The 18250-nt window shown below is 41.2% G+C and overlaps 1 protein-coding gene across 1 annotated transcript in view; it reads left to right on the top strand.

The window, feature by feature from the left end:
* Positions 1-1329: 1329 nt before the first annotated feature.
* klf7b (Kruppel like factor 7b) overlaps positions 1330-18250 on the top strand; it is a 54401-nt gene continuing 37480 nt past the window's right edge. Inside the window, exon 1 of the mRNA XM_073845873.1 lies at positions 1330-1757. Coding sequence (XP_073701974.1) covers positions 1656-1757 — 102 coding nt within the window. The 5' untranslated portion in view covers positions 1330-1655. The remainder of the gene's footprint in view (positions 1758-18250) is intronic.

Genomic DNA, 18250 nt, shown 5'->3' with positions numbered 1-18250 from the left:
CACCAAAGCTGAATAAATAAGCTTTCCATTGATATATGGTTTGTTAGGATAGGACAATATTTGGCTGAGATACAACTATTTGAAAATCTGGAATCTGAGGATGCAAAATAATCAAAATATTAAGAAAAACACCTTTAAAGTACAAATAAAGCTCTTAGCAATGCATATTACTAATCAAAATATTTTTTATACATATGTTTATGAGAGCAAATTTACAAAATACCTTCATGGAACATGATCTTTATATAATATCCTAATGATTTTTGGCATAAAGGCATAAATCGATAATTTTGATTCATACAATGAATGTACTGTTGGCTACAAATATACCCATGCTACTTAAGACTGGTTTTGTGGCCCAGGGTGACATATGATTATTAAGCACTGTTAAACACTTAAATGTATTTACTTGTAGAGTCCATGTAGACAAAATCTAAGCACAACTATGAAGAAAACATAAGCATTGCAACGAGCCAAAGTCATTATTCAAAAAAATTACACTTTTTTTAGGTTTCGGTTATATGGATTTCAGGATTTAACTGCTTTTAGAAGTGATTCTGGCTTGCCCACAGGGATGAAAAACATCCTGATGAGTCAATTACCCTTTACACAACAATAACCAGATCAGTACTGCAAATCAATGCCATCAGTTGGCGAAATAGTCGCAATTACAGATGTTCTTTGAGGTAATTTGCGCAATCAGAAGAGCTAAAACTCTCATTTCTATGTGTAAATCCTCTTACTTCAGAATTAAAATATTTAAAGTCGCCCTGATCTTGCCTGTGAACCACCTAATCCCAGTGACTGTGGAATATCTGAGAGGATCTCCACACTTATTTCGGCATCTGCCTGTGCCAAACTATTACATCACAACGTCATTCTAATTTTCTGAACTACAGCTTCTGACTTTATCGGCAGCTCTGTGGTGTAAGTTACCCGTAATGTATTATTTCCAACTGATATGACTTCATAAAGACGGAGAATTGCTTCATGTTACAAACTGCAACTTCTACTTCTGTTTGTTGCGTTCTCTCTGGCCGTATGAGAGACGCCAGCTCTCTGCCGCTGCTATATAGCTCTCTAAAAATAGCTCACCTTTCACTGCCTTCTACGGCCTGATTGACAAGTGTCATGAGCCAATCGCGCTGGAATATTCAAATTACACTCCTCCTCTTTGGCCATTTAAGCGCCGCCTTGCTGGACGCCAGTGAGATCATCAACCCTATTTACCGTATATGGTCACGCACGGAATTGATTGACAACAAACCACGCCCCCTCAGTTCCCTTGGCTTCCTCTCGCTCGCGAGACAGCGAGCCCAGCAACTTGCCTTGGTGATCCACGGCATTCAAGAGAAAGGCTACCTGGAATTTATAGCGCAAAAGAGACAGAGGCAATGCGGAAATAGGTGGACAGTTCATGTCACCGAGTTTGCATCCCACTCCCAGGCTGAGGATCTGAGAGTTCGCGGGGATTGCAATTAAGTGACAAGAATTATTTTTATTTTCATTCCTTTTTCTCAGCGCGTAAGATTGCCAGCTTTAAACTACACTTCACGGAGGATTTGAAGCATTCTTTTGCATTTGACATTGGGCTGAGAAGAAAACAAATTATACCTGAGGATCAAAGCAACACTTTTTTTCTTGTGAGCATCAACATGGACGTGTTGGCGAATTACAGTATTTTTCAGGAACTTCAGCTGGTGCACGACACGGGCTACTTCTCGGCGATGCCGTCGCTGGAGGAGAACTGGCAGCAGGTGAGAGAGTTTGCGCGTAACTACTTGCACTGTTAGTTCGCATAAATAACCCATGCGTATTTGCGCACATGTATCTAATGGAAACATCCACAACTTCACAGTGCGCTCTTATGCCCAAACACGCTGTTTTCCTAGTCCAAATTATTCCGCGTAGTGGTTTTAGTGATGCAAGTGCTGTTTTGATTCTTTCACGCTGAAGCATGGCTAGAACTCCGCTCTTTTTATTTAACCAAGTGTCTGTTAGTTAGAAGACTAATGTATAATATGCTTTAAGGAATGAAATGCATATTTAGTACTCTTTTATGCTGTACACTCAAGGCAAAATAGATGTCAGTGACAGAATGAGACACGAGATGATTCATGTGCATTACAGGCTACTTCCAACTGGAACTGACTGAATGGCGTTTTGTTAAGGCGCACGTAATGTGGCTAGAAAAAAATAAGGGCTTGGCTAACAATAAGCGACTTGTTATTAAATAATGCATTCGCATCTGTCAGATTACTTCATGTTTTTCTGTCCGACGATATCAAGAGCAGTTCCCGATCGTCATGTATTATGTATTACCTCCGCCGCGAGGGTGCGCGCTTGAGTGGATGTGAGAAGAATGCATCCCTCTGCCTCTGAGAGCTGGTGTGCATCTGTATGACGATTTGCTGACTCTTTTAGTGGTAGAGATAATCAATGATAATAGTAGTGTTTTACATTTTTATGGCATCCCACTTAAGCCTTCTGCGTAATCTGGAAGTGATGCACATGTGCAAATATCTGTCAGGGTCATGTTTTTAAGTGATGTGGTCTTATGCACATCAATTGCTTTGTGTTCTTGGGCAATAATTGGTTTAGTAGCCCAAAACAGCAATAATCACATTTGGAAGTTCTGTAAATTAAACGGCAGCAATTTTATGTCAAGATTTATGATGTGAGGCAGGACGGACGTCTGGTAATGGATGTGACGACGGACACCTATGCACGCATGCACCGGCTGTCTTCAGCTCATTGCAATTCCATGTGCTCAACTGCAGGGAAATGCAGCGAGTGGTTATTTATCGCTGGTGTGTGAACTTGAAACAGATCTACCCCCACCAGCAATTCAACTGGCACTTCTGCACCAACACAAATATTATCTGGTAGAAAATGCAAATACAGACATGCTGGCATGAGTACAGAAGGAAAATGAAGGTCTGGCGATTTCATCTCGATGATTAGAACAGTAATATGTCATGCAGGAAGGCAGACAGGTCTGGTTCATTTGCTAATTCTGGCATTAATTAACTTAAAGCATCATGGTCATATCAAACAATAGCTCTTGTGTGTACATGGGGCATTAATTCCCTGTGGTATCGTGATCTGGCTGTCCAAGCATACATGGATTACACATGGATTTTGCCTACAGTTTACATTTCTTTGGCAACGCGTGTGAGAGAAAGTGCAAGAGAACGCTAGGAAGATGTGTAGCAAAGAGACAGAACTAAGATTAGCTTAACGGCCTAATGATGACTCGAAAGAAAATAAGCTGTTGTGAGCTTGTACAACCTGCAGATGTGTTCATATGCCACTGGCAAAGACCGTTTAGAGACAGCAGACTCACATTAGAAGAGGAGGGGAACAACCACATGGAAACAGAAAAAATATTTGATGACAAGAAAGGGAGCATGAAGATAAAAAAGGCCCATCTCTGTAGACAGGTAAATATAAAGGTTTTCTTTGAGTGACATCACAGTTAAAGTTTGATGCTTTTACAGGTTGGGATAGTTTTAAAGTGTAGCCCTAGATCTGCCAGTGCTAGGTAAACAGCACCCTTTGAGCGGGAGACAAGATGGATAGCTGTGCTCGGCCCCTTGCGAGTGGAGCATGAATCAGACCTTAATGGATGCGATATGGGTGAATTGAGTTTCAGAGCTCAGGCTGAGACCAGGGATGGGGCGCAGGGGCCATGGAGGGGAGGGTGACGGAGGTGATGTGCTTAGGGATGACGAGAGGTTGTCCGTCGAACGTGATGAAGTCCTCCCAGGGCCTGACGTGCACTGCATCCATTCCCCACGAGGGACGCCGGCTGCTGGCACCGTCTCCCCCAACTTGAACAAAGACGCTATCTCTCACTGTCAAGAAGAGACCCAGAAGAGAGAGAAAGGAACATAGAGGGAAAAGACAGAGCAGGCGGCTCGCTGTAATCACAGCTCGCCAATCTTTCTTGGGGCAGAGAAGGGAGGGATTATTTCGGCGGTGACCCGCAAACGAGGTTAATTCAAAGAGCGGCTGTTTGTGCAACAAGAGAGCCCCTGTTGGCTCTCACCCCCCTCCCTAAGCAGTGCCACCCAGTACGACTCTCAGAGCTCCTCACTGGAGGCTGGAAGAGCAGGTGGAGTGGCCTGGGGAATGAGGCAGAGGCAGTAAACAACACCATTAGAGGCAGTCAAGGCAGCCTGGCCAATTAGTAAGGATCACCTAAGAGACGGGTTGGGGGGCTGAGTCTGTTTGTCTGCATCCATCCATCTGTCCTCCATCAGCTAGTGCACCACGTGGGTCTTTGTTGGTGTGTCGTCCTCTGACAAGCAGGCCTTTTTGTGGGTCACAGCGAAAATGGGTCACTCTCCGTCTCTTTGTCTACAAACTCTGGCAGACCTGTCCTTACAGCACTGTTCTCATCGTCGTCAAGTGTTTTGTTTGGAAACTTTCCATGGGCATCGGTAACTCCAAATGACTGTTCTAATTTCAGAAGCATGGTTTGATTGTTCTGCACCTATCTCAAACCTTTTGTAGGACTACTACTGTAAGCATTGCAGTCCGAACCTATAAGACCTGGTTGTCCTGATAATCCCAGCAACATTTAAAACCTATTCTTTTTTTTTTTGTTCTATCAATAGCTTTCATGCTAAAAGGTTGAGAAATAGAATCTGAGATGTGGTGAACTTTTCAAAGCTTACTGGCAGCTAGAGGGCAGACGACTAACCCACAGAAACACATCACAGTCACTAGAACTGGAACACGTCTGAGCAGGGTCATCTAAGCCCCAGAGACTAGCTGAAGGCAGTGCAGTTGCAAACGTTGAGCTTGGTTGTCCCAGAGAAGCCCAGTTTGACAAGATAATGAATCGCACTGCTTGCATATTCTGCGCTGTAAGTTTTTGCATTTCACAGCCCAGTAACTTTTCGAAACAAAGGGCTGGATAGTTGGGTCGCTGGATGGGGGCTGGGAAAGAGGTGGTGAATCTACATAATTCCATTAAAAATGCATTTCCGTTGAGTTGGGCTACATCAGTGCTCCACACTGGGACTCCAGGAGCCCACCATCTTCACCAGCTTGTCCCTACGCTTTCTTGCTAATTTCCCCCTGCAGCCTATGGTGCAGGCAGTTGGCCATCCGTCCCTTTATCGCATTCCTTCACTGTCCACATTGAGCTCGCTCCAGCTGAAGGCATTCAAGCTTTCTCTGGGCAGTGAACACTGAAATGTGCATTATGTAATACCCTGAGGAACACAGCTGCTTTCTCACAGTATATCTTCTGACAGCACAGAGGATTCTCAAGCCCCTTTTCTGGTCTCTTTCTGCAATTGGTAAAGCTCCAGGACACCAAACTAATGGGCAAACACATTACCTTGTTGACGGCACCAAAGAAAACTCCCCTGAAGTTGTGGAGTGAACGGTAATATTGGGATGTCTTCAGAGACCAAGATACTGTACTAAGCTCCTCTCTATCTCCTGGGAGACTTGCAGGCAATGAAGTTTTCTTGTACTCCCTCAAAGCTTTGTGCTTTCTGCAACAGCCTGAATTTTGTCAGTGGTGATGTCCTCACTTGCTGACCTTACTCTGAGGGAAGAACCTCAACATTAAATCTCAAACCTGTTCTACCGGCCCAACTTTGAAGTGTTAACAGGTCTATCAGTACATGCTGATGCTCAGACATTTGTTGAAATATAAGGACTCCCACGTCAAGCCGTCACAAAGTTATCTTAAACAGATATGCAGTGCATCTGTGGAGGCTTGACTACTTTGAAACCTCCCTTCCCCATCCCACAGCTTTGACCTCAGTGGCCCCTGCTGAACCAGTCAACAGGCTCCATTAGTCACCATGTTGGCTATACACACTTTTGACCCACAATGGAAAGTACCTGTCACTCTTTATCATCCTATTACCGATTTGAACTTTTTATAACTTAATTGATCTCGTCAGCTGTTTGGTTTCCACTGAATTATCGACTGTGCCAAATAATGGCAGGGATCAGCGAGCAGACAGCGCTCATAAGTCACCACTATGTTGCTATCAGTGTGACATCATAAACCATCCTATTGTTCTGGGCATTTCCTGTATGCTGCCCCTGCCAGTGACTAGACAGGTAAAAATCAAGTGCTGTCTGGGTTTAGTATACACTTTGAATCACTGTCAAGTCATCGTCTGAGATTACAAAAGAGTTGTCTTCCCGCCTACCTGTATCTCTCTTGTGATTCAGATTTTATGGTGTGCAGTCATTGGGGAGTATGTGTGTTTACATGCACATTTGGTTTCAGTCGGACTGAAGCAATAGTTTGTCTTTTTAAAAATGGTATTTCAATGCTTAGTCATCAAAGTTAGATTATGTCATATTAGCAAAGTTGGACTAACAGACCTGGCTAATGTGATTGTAGCTCAGCTTTGTTCCAGCTTGTATACACATTAATCTACTACAATTTGCCTTAGGTCTTTGTAATTGCTCCAAAGGTGCAATGTGTATTTAATCCTTTAAATATTTGGTTACACGTTATGTCATGTATACTTGGACAGACAGATAAAGCTAGATAAAACCAGATACACAACTACTACTTGACTACAAAAAAGCTCAAATATAACTACGCATATAAATATTCCTAGTGACTACAGCAAAAGCGGAGCCCCAGACACAGCAGATCACTCAGCCCCCAGACAGCTGACAGTAATTAGGCAGTAGTGAGGGTACAGCAGGGTCTTTCATGTATAAGGCTGAACCAGGTCTCACTTTGATGTGGGGACCTTTCAGTCACATTCTCCTGTTACGTTTGAGTAAAGTTCATAGGTATGGCTGTCTGTGAAGCAACACAACAATTTCATGTTGAATTCCATCTCTTTGTTAAAATAAAGCTGTAACCACAAGCTTGCATGACAGGTCTGGGCAACCTAATAAACAACTGTGGAAATTGTGAAGAAAAAAAGTAATACCTGACTTAACTAGTATTCTGTGATTTTGAGATACTACATTAAAGTGAAACGCCTTTACAAGATCATTAGCATTTGAAGCGCAGCCCTAGCTCACCCTCATATACACGATGTGCTCTGTTTACCAAATATCGTACACCATGAAATTTGGCAATTGCTCTATAATTTATTCTCAGCGCTGAGGTAGATCAAAGACGGCATCAAACTGGCAGTTGGTAGGTTTTTGAACCGTCAAACATAGGTTTGGTGAAATGAGAAACTGGGGGATAATTGGCATCTCCAGAGAACACAACCTACAACAAAGTCAAAGGCTGGAATAAATATAAAAATAAATATAAAAATGTCATATGTTTAAAAAAAATCCCTAAAAAATGTCCCCAAATATTAAAAAAAGGAATATTATGGAATTATTTTCCATTACAATGTTACAGTAGAAGAAACTGCGGTGTTCTTTGCAGAAACCCCATGGTATAAAACAGAAGTGTTGGATGTAAACACAGTCAGGAACATTAAACGGGTAAGGAAATACACTACCAATCAAAAGTTTTAATGAAACTTTTTAAAAAAAATATTTTTACTATTTAAAATAACTTTCTATCTGAATACATTGTAAAATATCATTTATTCCTGTGATTTCAAAGCTGACTTCTTGCCATCATTACTCCAGTCAGATGATCCTTTAGAAATAATTCTAATATGATTTGCTGTTATTTTTGTTATGTTGAAAACAGCTGAATAGATTTTTTTCATGTTTCTATGATGAATAGAAAGTTTAAAAGAAAAGCATTTATCTGAAATGGAAACAGAAACCTTTTGTAACATTATAAATGTCTTTATCATCACTTTTGGTCAAGTTAAAGCATCCTTGCTCAATAGAAGGATTTGTTTCTATAATTTCTTTCCTCAAAAAATAAATAAATAATAATTATACAGTCTCCTAGCTTTTGAATGGTATAGTGTATAATGTTACAAAAGCTTTTTATTTCAGATAAATGCTGGTCTTTGGATTTTAGTATTCATCAAAGAATCCTCAAAAACATTTACTCAACTGTTTTAAATATTGATGATGATAATAATAATAATAATGTTTCTTGAACAGCAAATCAGAATATTAAAATGATTTCTGAAGGATCGCGTGACATACTGGAGTAATGATGCCTAAAATGTAACTTTGATCACGGGAATAAATTACATTTTAAAATATATTCAAATAGAAAACAGTTATTTTACATAGTATAACCATTTCAAAATGGTACTGTTTTTATAGTGCTTTGGATCAAATAAATGCTGGCTTGGTGAGCAGAAGAGACTTCTTCAAAAAACATTAAAAATCAAAAAGTTTTGACTGGTAGTGCAAGTATGAAAACAAGGGTTCAAAAGTGTTCAAAAGAAAACAGACCACTACTATAAGCTATGAGAGTTAAATATTAAGCTTGTGACAAGTTTCAAGGAAGCACTGTAATTTAGTTATGAGAAACGCTGATTTACTAATCAATATACTGATTATGTTAAATCCTACCCATTTCCAGTAAGCACTAGAAGTGATCTCACTTTCGATCTGGCCACGCAAGCTTTGAGGCTCTAATGGGCCATGCTTATCTCCACGGAGGGTGTCTGTTGTTTGTCTAACAGTGTGTCACCTACAATACGTAGCTGTGGGCATGAGGAAATGTGTGGTTACATATGCTGCTTAAGGAACTGCAGAAGATTCACAGCGTGCAGTTGATTCCACAGATGCGTTTTAGGGATTTCTATAGGAAACACTTGCATTGAACCAATTCTTTCTGGAGTAAATGGGTTATGACTATTTGACCCAATGGTAGTCCATGCTAAACTGAGTATACCTACCCTCATTCGGTTTGCAGACGGGGCCAACATGCTAATTATCCCCACGCCTGTGAGTGATTGCTGATGGAGGTGGTCTTTTTATGTAGGGATCAAGAGCTTTTCAGGGGCCATGATTGAGGAGCTGTTGGATGGTAAGGATGGCGAGGGTCATTTGTCTGCCGTCTTCTCGAGAGTCTATCAGCCCATGGAGATGAGAAGCAGCACTAGGATGGACAGAGAGAGAAAAAGACAGAGAAAGATGAGTGTTTGGAATGCATCTTTATGCATGAGGCCTGTCGTCCCCCTTGGTCTCGATGGAGAGGCAGTTTAGCCACTCAAGGATTTGATTAACAGGCTGAGAGGAACCAGCCATTTTTCTCTAAGTGCAAGTGCACACACACGCATACAAACTCCGACTAACAGCCTGATGATATCTCTCACACCACCCTGAAAAAAACACAGCAGATTGGAAATCAATATTTCCTCATTGCAAATGGTACCTCAACGCTATTTGAGACTGCAGCACTCAGTATTCTGCAAATGTAAGAGTTACATAAACCAGGAGGGCATTTTAAATGAATAATAAATATGGTATTTTGTGTATTCCTAACCAGCTATAAGTAGCCCTGCAGAATGTCAAGGTAAAAATAAAGAAACCGAGCCGGAGAGGAAGGCAGAGGAGGGAAGTGAAGGATGTCTCTCATGTTTATTCAAGTGTTCTTGACGTGAGATGCGGCAATGATGGTCCTGCACTCTTTCTAGCCTCTTCTGGCCTTCTGGAAATTCCCTCCACTGACAGTGTCCAGATGGGAATGCGCATAAGGCAAATTCAAGACTGCTGTTAGTTAGCCTGTCTAATGTTCATATTTTGTAGCTAGGGAATGAAAAATGCAAGCCACGTCACCTTATTTGACATCAACGTACACAGTATATTCTCACAGTTCTTTGTATCCAGATATCTTTCCATCAATGGCATATTCTCATGTTTGATATGCAGATGTCGTAACAACACTACTGGCAAATCTGATTCGATGCATTTCCTCTGGAGGAATTTGGATTCTTTTGTCTAGTGGAGATTGTGATTTCAGATTGGGTTTCAGAGTGGCAGGAAGTTCAGGTCTGAGTCAACCCAACACCTGCTGTCAAGCTGCCAAACAAGAGTAGTGAGCTCATTGTTTGTTTTGGTGTTGGTGACATACAATGAATAAGGACAGGTCACAAGGACCATTCAAACACAAAGACCAACAGCAGGTACTTTTCCACCAGGTATAAAATGCCTTAAGGCAGCGGTCCCCAACCACCGGGCCGCAGGACATTCCTAACCGGGCCGTAGCCTACAACATGAGTTTAAAAAAAAATGCATGCAAACTAAATAAACTCAATTTAATTCGCAATAATGTCACGTTTTTACATATATGCAGTTATTTGATTGCACGCATGTTGGCATTTTGCAAGGTCTTTTTCCGTACGTCTGTCTGTCCCGCCTTTACACTTTACATATTGGCTTCAGCGCTGCACAGCCTCAGCTCAGCTCACTTCACTTGACCAGTTCTTGGCGAACGGTAGTGTCACACGAAGTTAGCTAAACTGCTAGAATGAGCAACAAAAAGCAAACATCTTTAGAGAATTTTATTTGGAAGGAGTAGAGGGGCCAGATATCTCAAAGAAAAAGAAGGGGTCATTCAATCGGAAATATGACGAGTCATATTTAAAATATGGGTTCGCAAAGACCAGCATGTACCAAGTCCTTTATGTGTGGTATGTGGCGATAAGTTGTCAAACGAAGCAATGAAACCATCAAAGCTAATTCGACATCTAGGGTCCAAGCATTAAAGACAAACCCCTTGAGTTCTTTAAGCGTAAGAAACGCGAGCAAGAAGGGCAAAAACTAGTGCTTAAAGCAACCACATCGGAGAACGTGGCTGCTCTAAAAGCCTCATACTTAGTGGTTAGTCGGATTGCTAAAGCTAAGAAACCCTTTACTACTGGGGAAGAGTTAATTCTGCCTGCTGCTAAAGACATGTGCAATGAACTACTTGGGGAGGCTGCGGCTAAAAAAAATAGCTCAGGTACCGCTTTCTGCAAGCAAGTTGTTAGCGATCACAGTACAAATTACAGTGAACTCCAAACGAATTACACGAACTAGTTCGTTTACATTAATATATGAGGCATACAAAAAACAGCAGAAAATTTTTAATCAAATTAGATTAAATAAACTACACCAAATATGCCTTTTTCATGGTTTTACCATAACGAACAGAGCTTGGAACAAAAAACAAGAGAGTATATTTGTTTCAATCGAAATATGAACGTACAATACAAAGCCTATACATTATAAATAACAGTTTATCATTCAAATACATTGCGAATATGGAAACACTTGGATTTGTGCCGAATTACAGAGGTACGTGAGCCCAACGCCTGCTATTTTTAGTTTCGCTTTGTTTGAGTTACTTAACTTTATATATTTGTTTCATTCCTGTTCTGTTCTAAATACCGTTACATTTAAATGATTCGTTTTGGAGTCGGGGTAACTAACTTATAGCTATGTTAGTGTTTATAATGTTAATACATAATAATATTTCGCTTGATTTGGTATTATTTCTGATATTACACTTTCTCTCTACACATTCCGCTGCTCATTAAATGCGTTTGGAAAGAGTGGGTTAAGCAGGAAGCAATCAATGAGAGCGATTTTGAACTTAAAAAAGTTGACTGGTCGAAATATGTTAAGGACCGACACACATCCATCAAATACATCCACATAAACCCACGCTTGCTCTGTCTTGCATGCACGCACGCACTGTCACGATTTTATGCACTTGTTAATCCTGGATCTTTAAAAATCCGGCTCAGATTAAGCACTGGTGGAAACGGTAGGCTACAATTAATTAATTCGTTATGAATAAATTATTTAACAACAACCATCCCTCACCCCCCGCCGACGATGCCATCGTCCATCGCGATGTTTCACATTGGACATGGTCCGTGAAAAAAAAAAAAAAAGGGAATCAAACCGGTCCGTGGTACAAAAAAGGTTGGGGACCCCTGCCTTAAGGGTATGCTTTGTGACCTTGAAACAACTCCAAGTAAAAATGAGTGCATTAATACACATTGCCTGAGCTTGCTGATAAAAAGCCATTTGAATTGATTAAATTGCAAAGGGACAAAATTGTTTTTTAATAATAATTTTTTAATAATAATTTCGATTAATAGTATTCCTGTAGTTTAGATCAATCACAAATCATACTCACCCACTGAAGCATACTTGATTGGCCTTTTCTTAGATATATGGAAGCGGCATCTAAAACAAAACATACACAATAGTAACATGTAGACGCTTTGCAATGATACCTATTAATGAAATAATTAGAACAATGTACTCCATGCTAAAACGTGTCTAATCTGTGTAGAAGGTTTAATTATCAATATGGTTCTCAAAATCTCAATATCTAATTGTTCTGACTCAAAAGGAACCCATACTGGCAGACTATAATAATTCGTTTTTGTCTGCTCTCTTTAATGCTCAGAAATAAAACTGTGGTAGACATATCAGCACACCATTACAGCTGAAACCAAACATTTGAAATAAAACATGGAAAATATAAATTTGAATAAAATATTTTAATAATTACAATTTTTGAGAACCTATCATATCCAGTTTACCTTTTTTAATTTGGACTGAGCTATATTGTTTCTGTATTGTGTGTGTAAAAACATTTGTAGTCAATCGAAAATTCTCACCATGAGAGAAACCAAACATCTGTGTGCAAGTGCATATTTGCATATCATCTCTCTCTGATGGTCACATGACCTGGCGTCACTCCAGCCTCCTGTTGTGCCAGTGCAGTTTCACTATACTTGCTCATTTCCAGTAGCTATTCTTTTCCTATTCTCGATCACGATTCTTTCTTGCTCTCTCTCCCAGTTTGACCCTGTTCGCATTGACCTTTAAAGCCCAGCCAATGATTACCTTACAATTTGCATGATGTGGGCTGTTCCAAAGCAAAAATCAAAACAAGATCCTGCGTATCTACATACACTGTATGCCACAAAATAGAAGGCATATCATTACATTCATGAAACAATCATCTTATTATCTACTTGAGTGTTTTATGCAAAATAATGAATACTATTAAAATAGTAAAGCAGTAAAACCACGTCTCTGTGATGCTACTGTATCTGTTCATGTAGAGGTCAAAGCAGGTGTATGGCACTTATGTTGAGAGGTGTGTAGGCAGGGTTGGCATACATCACCCTCGCAGAGCCCTCCACCTAACTAACAACTCTGCTCAGTAATTACATGGGGAGAAAATAAAAAGGGCAGATGCCCCCCTGGCACCGGGCACAGGGCCGGTGTGTATCCAACCTGGTGGTGTGGAAGAGCATACAAGCCTGACTCTTTGCTCCAGCGAGCAGAGAAGCTTGATGCAAATACACTAGAGAGCTGACTTCGAGCACAGTTCAGAAAGCAGAACCGCCCCATCAAGCACAAACACAGAATGTTTGCGGTTCCTCTCCTAGAAAGTGAGTTTCTAAGTGCGTGTTACCACTTCCTCCCCATCCGCTGCCAATTCAGTGGAGGAAACCAAGCCCTTGTTTACCGATGGGATTCTCCACTATCCCCCCCACCACTACCCGCAGGCCCCCCTTTTCCTTCCCCCTGCCCCGAAAGTCACTCCCTCCACATGGACAACTGCCAACATCCTCTCCATTCATCAACCCAACAGCCGTACTGTTACAGTTACACTGGTTACAGCCCCTGATGATGGTTGCTAAGCTAGTGCAAGCACCATATTGTGTAAGCTTTATTTTAAGCCTTTTATTTTAGGGAGGCCAGACCCTCAGTAAATTGTGCCAGGTGCCATACTGTATACCTGATATAGCTCTGGCTAAGGATCTGCAGGCACTGCTGGCTCTCCTTGAGGCGGCTCTGAGCAGCTCTGCTGTGAGACCCACCTGTTCACTATCGCTGGCACTCTCCGCTTTTCCATCAAACTCAGATGAATTCTATGGAAGCGGAGTAAAAACAAAAATGGGTAGTTATGAAAGAAAGTTAATACGATTAAATTATTAGATATAGGGACAGTTTTACTAAACAGGGCCAAACAATTCCAAAACAGCGCCGATGGCCATGAACATTTTTGTGGGTGATTTACTAACAATGCGCAAATTAAAGAACACACACGCAACATGTCATTTACATATCGACCAACGCAATATTCAAAGCGCAACACATATCGAGAAATAAATAAGCCACAGTATGTTGAAAAGAACCGGAGGCCAAAAAATGAAGGGTTACAAGAAGATAGGCCTGGTATTGCGTGACCCCTCCAGGGCTCCAAGTCGTATTTTATTTCCTGAAGCAAATTAAAAATAACATGGCTTGGCAAATGATATGTTCGGATAAAAATCCTCTCCCTTCTACCATGCGATCTCTGCAGTGCCTCCTGCTTGCAACAACAATTCCAGCCATTTCAAGTGCAAAATAGTTTAAGACATGCTTTTTTGGGTATTAAATATCAGTAATTTGAGTGCAAAGGTTAGTAAATCGCGTTGCGAGATTCATTTGAATATTCTCCTCCCATAAATTTTGCGTCTGAAAGTTTTGCATATTCAAAAAGGTCAGGTGCAAAAACAACTGTGTCCACATCTTTTCAGCGCTAATAATAAACTATTTTAACGTTTGCATTGGTGCAAGCTGTTAGTAAAACTGTCCCATAAAGTCATAATTGTGAAATGTACAGTCAAATCACATTGTAAGATTGTAAAATATTGTATATTGTGGCATATAAAAAAACTATTTAGAGATTGCTGAGTCACAATTAGGAAATATACACCATCACTCAAAAGGCTGGGGTAAGCTTTTTTTGGGAAAGATGTTAACACTTTAATTCAACAAGGTTGCATTAAATTGATCAAAACTAATAGTAAATGGTCAGAAATACTTTTTTACAAAATTACTAAAAAGCACTTTTTTCAACATTGATGATAATAAATGTTTCTTGACTCAGAATCAGAATATTAGAATGATTTCTGAATGATTGTGTTATACTAAAGACTGCACTAATACAGCTTGCCATCACAGAGATGAATTAAAATACTAAAAAAAAGTATGATCAAAAATTGAGGAATCATTAATTATTCAAATGTAATAAAATTTTAATATATTACTTTTTACTGCATTTTCCATCAAATAAATCAGCCTTGGTGAGCATAAAGACCTAAAAACTTCAAACTATGGTACAGGCAGAAATGGGTTTTGATAGAATCCATTAAATACTTAAATTTGCGGCATCAATGTCTTACAAAAAATTAGCTGGTAACACTAAAGTTCCATTAGTTAATGTTAGTTAATGTATCAACTAAGATGAACAAACAATGAACAATTCATTTATTACAGTATTTATTCGTCTTTGTTAATCCTAGTTAATGAAAATACAGTCGTTCGTTGTTTCTTCATGTTAATTCAAAGAGCATTAACTAATGTTATTAAGCACAACCTCTGCAGTTGAAATTAACATTAAGATTATTAAATACTGCAGAAGTATTGTTCACTCTTCATTGTTCATGTTACCTAATGAACCTTGTAAAGTTTTACCGATTAGCTCAAAACAAAATGTCAAAGGTTGAAAAAAAAAGTGTGTTTGCCTTAAGAAGCTGAAACTTTGGATTTCTTAATTTGGAGCTGCCCTACAAACACAATAACCTCCCCGCCACGTCCACACTAAACTGTGCTCTCGTCCTGAAGGTTGTACAACGCGAGTCCTGCTGAGTGCTTTTGGGAAGGAGACAGAACAAACGTGCTGCTCTTAGTCCTTCCAGTTTGTTATGGCTCAGTTAAATAGGTCATGCGCTGAGGACCAGCGACCTTGGAGCATTTGTCCTGCTCATTGAGACATTCAGCCTCTTTGTTTTTTACACAGAGACAGACCCACTTTCCACCACTTGCACCCGAGTCTTAATCATCTCATTATAATTTATACAAAAATGGCTGCGATATCCATTTTTGTTAGTGTTACCGAGTTCTTTTAGCACCGTTTTCTCAAAGCACCTGGATGCTATGACAGCGCTCTCACCATCTGGTGCGAACGCAGTGAAACAGGAGTGCAAAAATGACAGCTATTGTGAGGTGTTTGCAGTCAAGAACGTAAAGTCTGCCTTCTCCGATGGGGAGGCTGAGCCAGTGTACAGCTATGTGGGTCGGCTGCTATTTTAATCTGTAATGTTGCCGGGAATACCTGGGGGAACAGCCCGGCTCTGTTGGAATGGGGGCTTGTCTGTGTGCAAGTGCCAGTTCGCGTGTGTACGCATAGGTATGGCGGGTTAGACCGTGCAGATCGGAAAGGTTGTTTAAAGATTTGCTTTAGTACCACAGATGCCTACTGGGCACCTTTCGTACCCTCTTAGGTTCAGTGGAGCAGGCGGTGTATATGTGTGCTTTTAGGCATGGGCCACTGCATCAGGGCAAACCCAGCAGAGACTAGCCAGCATCTGCGCACACGTGAACGCATCACGCTGGCGCTTCCGCTCTTACGGTACCCCCCCCCCCCCTCAGGCGATCCTTAGACAGGCCAACAGCTCAATTCTACATTTTGAGTGCCTGTGACTCATCTCGTGTGCTACGATATTCAGGATGAGATCACCCACTTTGTCAAATGCAAAGTGCTAAATGCGCTCAACTGCACTGTAGATTCCAGTAAAATGGTGAGGTAATGCCTGAGATCCATCCACCTCGTCCTAGCAACGATGCTGTCATTGCGTTCGTGACCTTGTGATAATCAGCAAAGGGTTGGGGAATTTTGGCAAGGTGGTGCCGGAGCTCCTGTACCGGGCTCCCCGCTGCGCAGACAGGTGTGACGGCAGCAGGGACACCTGCCGTTCAGCCGCCCCACCCCGTCTGCGAGCCCGGTGGCTTCAAAAACCCCAACTCCTGGGCGAGTGTGCCAGTCCCGGAGAGGTGCAACTTCGAATGCCCACATACAGCATGTGCACTTGGCAAAGGTCTCCCTCTCCGCAGTTTTCATTGTAGTCAGGAATTAATAGACTGCAAAGGCATTCATCAAGTCCCAGTTAGGTTTCCTTTTATGTCACTGTAGCAGTCTTGTCAGATGCTGGTAATTGGGTTCAAAGTGCCATCACAGTAAAAAGCTTTGTGGGAGTGAGTCAGAAGGGGCGGAACCTCGCCGTCTCAGGTGACCTCACTCTCGGCCCAGCTGCTCCAGAGTGCAGGGAGGAGGAGGGAGGGAGGAGGTGGGGGATGAGGTCATTCTTTTGCTGGGAGTGTGTGGGCTGGATTTGCGTAGGTGTCTTTGTGTGCGTGTCTGCATGCATGAACGATAGACGCTGGAAGTGATAAGGCTGGAGATTTCTGAGCCTACTTTTTGTGACATTATTAAAACAAACAAAAAAAATGAAATTCTAAGCAAAAAGCTTAGGATCTGATCTTGATCAATAACATGTACACAATGAGGAAAAGAAATAATCTAGTTTGGAACACAGAAACGTACTCTTTGTTTTCATGTTTTCGTAAAAACTTTGGTTTTATACAATTTCAAATGAAGTTTAAATGTAAAAAGTGAAAAACATGCTCATTTAAGAGGACAAAAATGTTACTGACCTATCTGCTCGCCTACTGCAAAACATCAATTTTAAATAAATAAATGAACACTAAAAGGACGCTAGTTTTACCCACACTGAGGGGTTTCATCCAGACACTGTTTTATCATCACAACAAAAAGAATCTAGCCATCCCCTGCTTGCTGTTTGATGTTTCATTCCTTACAAAAAAGCTTTTATGCATCAGTTCACGATCAAATGCTCCCTCCCACCTCACTCCATTTATGGCTGACTGGCAGAGTGGCAGGGCTTTGTGTCTGTTGTTAGAGAGATGAGCTGGGCTGATAGCCACGTGGAGAAAACAGGACGGTCTGCGAGGATTGAGACGTCACAACGCAGTGGCGGCTTGCCATTGTGTATTCAGAGCACGCGCTGGAGCGGTGTCAGATCATAGGAGGTATCGGTGAAGCCGACATCTGATTCGAGGTGCCTATGATCGATGCCAGCGTTTTAAAAGCTGCGCGAGGCTATTGTTTCATTGTAAATTCTCCCGTACTCGTCAGTAATGAGACATCAAGATGGAAAGGACAATTTCGCTGCTAGCATGAAACAAAGTCATAGTAGGCTCTCTGAGAGATTGCTTTTGCGATTTTTACTGCAGTCGTCAAAGCTCTAACTCTCGGCTCGTGACAGACGACATCCTCATCACTCCGGCTTACATACTTCGGAAGCATCCGGCAAATAGCAATACTGTGATTTTCATAAACATCCCCAGAGATGGGCTTTCAAAGACAGGATTTATGTTTACCTTCCTGGTGCATGAAAGCGAGAGGAATAGAGACTAGAAAAGAGCAAAGGAGTTTGTTGTCCCATAAAACACCAGTTGTGCGAAGTCTGTGTAATTACCACACTGCAGGATAATTATAAAGAGGACAGAT

This window comes from Garra rufa, chromosome 8 (assembly GCF_049309525.1).
Source record: "Garra rufa chromosome 8, GarRuf1.0, whole genome shotgun sequence".
In the NCBI taxonomy this organism is placed as follows: domain Eukaryota; kingdom Metazoa; phylum Chordata; class Actinopteri; order Cypriniformes; family Cyprinidae; genus Garra; species Garra rufa.
This window is presented reverse-complemented; position numbering and strand designations above follow the sequence as displayed.